The 8,703-nt window shown below is 40.5% G+C and overlaps 1 protein-coding gene across 1 annotated transcript in view; it reads left to right on the top strand.

Moving 5' to 3' along the window:
* The window catches only part of LOC107653791 (E3 ubiquitin-protein ligase HECW1-like), a 63,502-nt gene that overhangs the window by 35,181 nt on the left and 19,618 nt on the right, over positions 1 to 8,703 (top strand). Inside the window, exons 7-8 of the mRNA XM_016440613.1 lie at positions 2,437 to 3,790; positions 6,985 to 7,086. Of these exons, the coding sequence (XP_016296099.1) occupies positions 2,437 to 3,790; positions 6,985 to 7,086 (1,456 nt within the window). The remainder of the gene's footprint in view (positions 1 to 2,436; positions 3,791 to 6,984; positions 7,087 to 8,703) is intronic.

Here is an 8,703-nt window from a genome sequence, read left to right as displayed (position 1 = left end):
TGTGTGTGTGTGTGTGTGTGTGTGTATGTGTGTGTGTGTGTGTGTGTGTTTGTTTTGTTATTTGCATTCGATTAAAATCAAGTTTGATTCTGCATGTTCCAGTTTGAGTGTTTAAAGGGTCTTGTCATCCTATATTACTATAGTACTGTGGCCAAAAAACATAGTAATACCATGCTATTTTTGGTACTTTTTGTTAGTGCTGTAAGCAGCTGTAAATCTGTACCTTTACAGCATTAAATGTATCTCTGAAGAATACATCTCAAAGTATCCTCCCTCTGAAGCATGCACCTGTTTGCAACTATTTTCTCTTAATTGTATGAATTATTGCTGCTACATTAATGCTGCACCAGCCTTTGGCACATAAACATGCAACCCCTGAACATCTAAATGAAATGCATTTGGACAGCAGTTCTCCTCTGCTTGTGTTTGTTGTCTTCTGCTCAGTTGTGGTCTGTCTGTAACTAGCGTAATGTGTTTCTGAGCCGTGTCTTTCCAGAGAACGTTTGAGGACACACTGGATTTGGTTATGGGAGCAAGGAGGGGCTTTGGCTTAATGTCATTGTGATGGCAGAAGCCGCTGAGTTTGGGCTTGTGGGGCGCTGATTGAAAAGCCGTCCTAAAAAGTCCTAGGTGCCTCCTTGAAAAAGAATCGTGATTCTATGTTTAACTGCCACAAGGAACAAAACAAGCCAGTCGTGTGCTTTCATAGACTCCGTCACCGCTGCAGCTGCATAGCAACCGCCCCGGGTACCCTAGCAACCACATAGCAACACCTTAGCAACCACCCCGGGTACCCAAGCAAATGCATAGCAACACCCTAGCAACCACCCCGGGTACCTTACCAACCGCATAGCAACACCTAAGCAACCGCCCCGGGTACCCTAACAATCGCATAGCAACACCCTAGCAACCACCCTGGGTACCATAGCAACCACATAGCAACACCCTAGCAACCACCCCGGGTACCTTACCAACCGCATAGCAACACCTAAGCAACCGCCCCAGGTACCCTAGCAACCGCATAGCAACACCCTAGCAACCACCCCGGGTACCATAGCAACCACATAGCAACACCTTAGCAACCACCCTGGGTACCCTAGCAACTGCATAGCAACACCTTAGCGTCTCAGAACACAAAGAGCATTCTATCACACGCACACACGCTTATATTCTGATAAGCCAAGGGCTACAATAAAGCCAATAACAATAGCTAAATCAGTTGTTTTTTTTTACTATGAATTGAACTCATTTTTACAAGTATTTTACTTTTTTTAAGTTTAAAAAATACAAATTGTTAATGAATTTCATCAGAATAAATAATTTTTTATATTCTGATAAGCCATGTGGTACAATAAAGCCAATAACAATAGCTGAACGTATTTTAATTGTATTTTTAGTATTATTTTTTAAATGAGGAATTTAATATATTTTTACAAGTATTTGAAAAAAATCCCCTTTTTTATTTCTGATACGCCAAAGGGTATAATAAAGTCAATTTAAATTTTGATTAAAATTTTAAATAAAAAAATTATATTTGAATTATTTTTAAATTATGAATTTAATTAACATTTTACAATTATTTTACTTTAAAAAGGTTTTTAAAAAATATTTTCATCAAAAAAATAATTTATATTCTGATAAGCCAATGAGTACAATAAAGCTAAAGACAATCTTCTATTTATTTATTTATTTTACTATGAATTCATTTTTTTTTATTTTTATAAATCTAATAAATGATTAGCCATTTGGGAAGGTCAGGAATGAAGCTAAATATTAGTAACATACTGTATTTCCAGTCCATATGTTATGAACCATTTGATTCCCTTGAGGTAACAAACTTAATGAAATAGAATGAAAATCATGCAATACAAAGAGAGAAAAAAAACTGAATACCAACAGTTAACACCAATGAAAGAGTGGTGTGAATATTCTTTAGAATGTGTCCTTTAGAATGTGTCGGTTTGGACCGATGTGAATAAATGATGACAGGTGACAGAGCAATTTCCTTAAAACAGGGAGTTTCCAAAACAATCTTCTGGCCATTTAAGTATATTGCGTTTTGCTGAATTGGTTGCGAGTTCATATGAATTTTCAGTAACACTTTAGATTAGGGGACACATATTCACTAAGAGTTTTCCCTAAATAAACTCCTAATTTGCTGCTTATTGATAGTAAGGTAATTGTTTGTAGTAGTTATGTTTAGGTATGGGCTGAGGTAGAAAATGGTCATGCAGAATAAGGCATTAATATGTGTTTGTAGGGGTGGACCTTCATGCTTACTACTTTTTCTAAATATTGTATGTTTTTGTACAAATTCATACACCTCTTAAGAAATAGTTGCATTTTCCTGTGAGATTGGTTTGGGATTTCTAGACTGATTATTGCTAAAGGTATCTTGTGTTATTTCATAGCTGATCTGTTTAACCATATTGACAGATTTGCTTATTCTCTCTGGTAGATGATGAGGAGGTGTCCCTCAATGCAATGTCGATCTTTGATACGACACCTGAGCAGGAGCCCAATGAGGACCTACCACCAGCTTCTGATCTGCCTCTGGAGGATGCATTGAGTTTGGGACCTGACATTCTGGAGCCGCCTAACGAAAGTCCTCCAGAGGTAGAGACCCAAGATGCTGTGCTGCTCACCTCTCTAGATGAGCCCAGTAAGGATACCCAACCAGAAGCAGAAGGATCAGCTGATGAGCTTTTAACAGCTCGAGCAGAGACACTATTGAGCGATGCCACTCAAGGAGAAACTGCGGAGCAAGACCCTGGAAAAACAGAGTCCGAGGAGATGCAGGAGGATACTGTGACTGAGACTCTTTTGGAGGTTCTGGAGAACCATGAAGCTGAAGACACGGGTGGACCAACTGGAATGGGACCTACTGGAGAGCATGCAGAGGTTGAGAGATGCACAAGCTCAGAGCAGTTGGAAGGAGATGGGAATGAGGAAGAACCCTGTTCGCCAAGGATGCGGAGTGCCTTGAAGCGCAAGAGCCGACCCTGTTCGCTTTCGGTGTCCGAGTTAGAGACGGTCATCGCCTCGGCCTGTGATGAACCAGAGACACCACGTTCTCACTACATCCGCATTCATCATCTGCTGCACAGCTTGCCATCAGCTCAGTGCCACAATGACAGCCAAGATGAAGACGAGGTACTTGATCGGGAATCTTCTGAGGAAGTCACTCTGAAACCCCAAGAGGACAAAGAGGAAGAAGACGAGGTCTCAGAAGCCCAGTCTCCATCCATTGTGCCCGAGTGTCCTAGGCCTTGTTGCAGGCGTACCCTACCACGTAGCCTCTCCATCGAGCGCCTGTCTGAAATCAACCAACTTTTGGAAGGTGAAAGACCCTCACCTTCCACCCTCCGACTGGAAAGCGAACACATGGAAGTGGGTGGTGGAGGCGGAAGCAGAAGGGAACCTCGAGAGAGTGAGTGCGAACTGTGTGATAACTCCTGCTACAGCACTTCCTGTTACAGCACGTCCTGTTACAGCACTTCCTGTTACAGTAACTCAGGTTATGAGGGGCGTAACCATCTTTGCAGCCACATGCGCCTCTCTTCAGTTGACAGCACCCGTCTGTCGGAGAGCACCGTTTTCTCCTCGCAGGAGGAAGAGGAGGAGGAGAACAGTGCTTTTGAATCCGTCTCGGACTCAGTGCAGAGTCCAGATATAAGGGAGCCAGGAGACGGGTTGCTTCATTGGAGGGAGTCGTCATCGGAAGAAAGTCCCCAGAGAGAAGGGGAGGTGGAGATCTCACCAGTACCTGGGCCTAGTGTAAGGTCAACAGGTGAGGAGCTTTGTCCAAATTACGCATTGCGGAAAAGTCTTGGATGTTTGCTAAAACGTGTTGCTTGGAGCAGTTGCTCAAATGCACAGGGATTGTTGATGTTTCATTGTCAATGAAATGATTTGATTAATTTTATCTCATGTTAGCATCCCTTTAGTCCAGTGGTTGTCAAACTTTTTACAGTGGCATACTGGGGCATTTAACATTCTGAGTGTCAAACTCAGTTTCTGGAGGGCCGCAGCCCTGCAGAGTTTAGTTCCAACCCTGCTCCAACACGCAAACCATCTAGTTTTCAAATAAGCCTGAAGGACCTGATTAGATGGATCAGGTGTGTTTAATTAGGGTTGGAGCTAAACTCTGCAGGGCTGTGGTCCTCCAGAAACTGAGTTTGACACCCCTGCTCTAGGTCAACATTTGTTATCATTAGGACACTTCAAAGATTTTACATACCCAAAGTTATCAAGACAGTTGCGAAAGGTAATCAGTGGAAGTGTGATGTGTCAGAACTCATAAGGATTACAGTGACAACTGTATATACAAGCAAAACATGAGGGCTTGTATCATAAAAGTTTAAAAACTCATAATCGCTTACTTTATGTCCTCCGTGTTTACTTCCATATGACGGCGCGCTGCACAAGTGTTGCCAAATCCACTGTTTCCCTGCGGAATTGGGCTACTTTTAGCCACTGTTGCAGTGGGTTGTTTTTCAAATTCGTGGGTTGACGCGACCCCATTAGAGCAATATTTACCCCTCAGAACATGATTGGGCTAGTTTTGGACTAGTTTTGAGAAGCAATTGGGCAGATTTTGTTGTGAAAACCTGTGAAAACCTGTAAAAACCTGTTTTGCGCATGCGGGTCAGTTCAGAAACATGACATGTTCAAACTGTAAATCTGATATTGGCTACATTTTAAACAACAATGTGAACAGCTATACAAAAAAATTGGATCTGAGCAAAAGTTGGAATTGAGCACGGTGCGTTTCCACTACAGCGTCAAATCTGCGCTCAGTGCCGCTGGCAATGATACAACGCCACTGCTTTGGGGCGTGTCAAATTTAGGGCAGAGCACGCCTCTGAAAAACACCCTGTTTACTTTTCATCTTCTTCCTTTCACACTGATTGGTTGTCGCCTGGCGTTTATCGCTGTACATTTGCATAAAGTCGAGGAATGCCCAATCTTTTTGACGCTCTCAGCCGCTGTCAACGCTTTCTCCGCGCCGCAATCCCATAATACACCGCGCGAGCGTTTAAGCTCAACTTCCATAGGAATGAATTGAAAAAGCTCACTCTGCTGTGCTCACTATGTGCCAGTGGAAACGCACCGTAAGAGTCGCAGTGTGAACGCAGCCCAAGGGTGGCCAATGTCGGTCCTGGAGAGCCACAGTCCTGCAGAGTTTAGCTCCAAATCGCCTCAACACACCTGCCTGGAAGTTTCTAGTATGCTTAGTAAGACCTTGATTAGCTTGTTCAGGTGTGTTTAATTGGGGTTGAAGCTAAACTCTGTAGGACAGTGGCCCTCCAGGAGCAGGACTGGACACTCCTGCGCTAATCCCAGTGAGCAGTTGAGTTCATAAGTTTAGTTACTTTCATGTTAGCTTGAGTTATGTTCAGAATGCTCTCCAGATTTAGGGCTGAACGGGAAACTTATCAATGGGTCAGTCCTGTAACTAATGATGAATGCGCAGTTTGCAGAGAAGCTTGCTCATCGGTTCATATTGTTGAACAATTCGGCCGAGCTGCTATTTTGGATTCTGAAGTCAAGGTTGTTGCGTTTCCTCTGAGTTTCCGAGTCAGAACTCCGACTTTAGGGGTGTTCCAGTTAAAAGTTCCTACTGGGAACTCGGAATTTCCAACTTCTGAGTACAAATGAAACGCACCAAAAACTTAGCAGGATAGTGGGTCTCCAGGAGCAGGGTTAAAGACCTATGGCTTACTGCGTAGTGCGTACTGCACAATATAATGTAGTATGCTAGATGGTTGTCACAATTCCTCGTTACATGGCATGGTTACTTGAAGAAATAGCTTCCAACTATGTCTTGTTAGTATCCCACTAATCCCAATGAGCAATTGGTTTCGGAAGTTCCGTTGTATTATCATGTTAGCATCCAGCTTAATGAGCACTTAAGTTGTGTTTAGAATGGAATGCTGACATACTGCATACTGCACAGTATACACTGTATACTGCCCCTACTAGTTTTGTGAAACCGTATACTGTATGAAAAGATAAACAGTTAAACGCTAACATCACTAGTATGCTAGATTTTTGTCACATGTCCTCATTGCATGGCATGCATAATTCACATATTATTCTTTATTATAATTGTAATTATAGTTACCAAAGAAATTAAATTGCTATTTTTGTATGTTTAATCCAGTATTGTGTTAAATGTCTTATAAATTGACAGAAAGCGATGTTGAAAATGTAACTGTATGCAGTTGGTCATCTATGTGCATATTGACTGGTTATACACACTGCATACTACAGAAATGTAACTAGTAGTATGGTACTGGACATAGCAATTATTGAAACACTCTCATAACACTTTTTCAGCTAGCTTTCTATGGTTAAGTCGTTGTAATGGGTTGTTTTTATACTTCATTAAAGCACAGGCAGAATTTGTCACATAACATCATCATTAAACGAAAGCCACACCACGTATAATTGCTGCAGTGTTGCTTTCTAGTTTGCCCTGTGATGAGTTTGGCTGCCAGTTACTGTTGAACATGATCTCTACCTGTTGAGAACCGATAATGACTCTCTAATTAGTCTTTCACCTTCACTGCCCACATTTAATAGACAGTCACCAGAAAGGCTACCTGGTCCATGATATCTCAATGAATTTGTTTATGAGATATTACATATATAGGGCGAATTCAGGTAATTTGTGTAACATTTTGACAATTTTGGTCCTGAATTCAGCCTATATATTATTCATGCTGGTGGTTCTCAACTTGTTTTGCTTCAGAACCTAGATTTTAAACACAATAGAGTCCCAAAATTGTATATAAAAAAAAATATATATATATAGACAATAAAAAATATTTGATTTAGTTATTATATTTATTGCAGTTTTTAGATTTGTGTGTGTGTGACACTGGCAGGAGAATTCTCAGCCCACCAGTTGAGAACCACTGATTTATGGCATATGTAGATTGTCATAAGTCATGGGCCTGTATTTGATTTTGTTTGTAGGCAGTTGTCATATGCAATGCCGTCATCATGCAATCACTCAGCTTCCTGCTTTCCGGCCTGATCCCCATCATCACCCAAGTGTTGATGAACCATTACCACCAAGTAAGCTTTCCTGAGTCCCTTACTTATGCCATTAACCTGCTACCTTCATTTGTGTGGGAATGTGTGTGTGTGTGTGTGTGTGTGTATATCTGAGTGTTAGAAGTGTGTGTGTGTGTGTGTATGTTCATGGTTTGAACTGACACGAGATTCACTTGATCCCATGTTTATTAATGCTCACTCCCAGCATTGCATCTAATCGTCATCAAAGACAATGCATTCATACCATTGTCCATCTCAGTGACATTCCTCACCCTCTCCTTACCCGAAGTGTTGGCTATACAATAAAATGCAAACTGATACTAATTACAAATCATCAATGAAGCATCATTAGTCAGAGAAAGCGGGTGTCAGGTCTTTGAATAATATCGGCATGTTGTTCACTCTCAACAGAAATGAACTCGGAAATTACTGTTTGGTATTAAAACCTGCTTGAATATGTCTTGGTGTTTAGTACACAATATCATGAGCTTGCTTAGGCAATCGAGTAGGGCAAGAGCTTTCAAAAATATAAAGAACACAAGCTTTTTGGTGTCAGAATTGATCTGTACACTCTCCTCGAGAGGGATTTCCGGGGAACTCAAAGCACAATTGACATAAATGAGCTTGTCTCTCAAGAGATATGTGATGGTCTGATCTGATCTCTCAAGGGTTTCTTCACAGTTGCCATAGTGATATGGGCCACAAAGAGGCTGAGTATGCATACTGCGTTTTTATTTAAAGCTATCATTCAAAAGCAAGCAGCTACACTATGAATGTTACTTTCAAAGCCAGTAATTTTCAAATCCTAAAAAGCTTGAAAGTGAAGGAAAACTAAGCCATCAAGACATTTGTAATAAGAAAAATGCTTAGAATAATTAAATATAAAGTCATTTGCATGGCCATTTTTCAAACAAGGGTGGTCTGCAATGCGACCAATTTCAAAATAACATTGTGATTTATTAAAGTAATATTTTTATATTATATATTGTAATTTAATTTATATATATATTTTTTTTAACTATTTTAATGAAACAAAATATTTTATTGTATTTATTGCATTTTTTTTAAATATTTTATTGCATTTTTTTATGTGACACTGAAAGAAAAGTTCTCACCCCACCAGTTAAGAACCACTGATCTATGGCACAGACTGTCATAAGATTGCCATAATCCTCCTATTTTGCAGGTGTGGGTTCAGCTATGAGGTTTTGAGTTGTGTATTGATACTCACAATGCCACACACTGACTAAAACAGAAACACATTTAAAATATTAAGATGCACTCAAAAGCCTCTGACAGCATAAAATACTACAGAGAGCTTAAATGATATTGACTTACAGTACGGTCAGCTCCAGAATGCTGGTATATTCTTGGAATGAATGAAAAACTTGTGTTTTTACCTGACACACATACTCTGAAATATGTAACAAACCCGTCCAGTTTCTCCAGTGGATAATGAAGATAAATGAATGGATCACAAGGGATTTGTAATGTAGATTGGCATCTGTTGATTTATTTCTGTGCAAATCTGATATTTACAAGTGCAGTTATTAATGTGGTTTTGGCAAACGTCTGTCTGTGTGTGTGTGTGTGTGTGTGTGTGTGTGTGTGTGTGTGAGTGTGTGTGTGTGTGCGTGT

This window comes from Sinocyclocheilus anshuiensis, unplaced genomic scaffold (genome assembly GCF_001515605.1).
Source record: "Sinocyclocheilus anshuiensis isolate Anshui unplaced genomic scaffold, SAMN03320099.WGS_v1.1 scaffold79, whole genome shotgun sequence".
NCBI classification, from domain to species: Eukaryota; Metazoa; Chordata; class Actinopteri; order Cypriniformes; family Cyprinidae; genus Sinocyclocheilus; species Sinocyclocheilus anshuiensis.
This window is presented reverse-complemented; position numbering and strand designations above follow the sequence as displayed.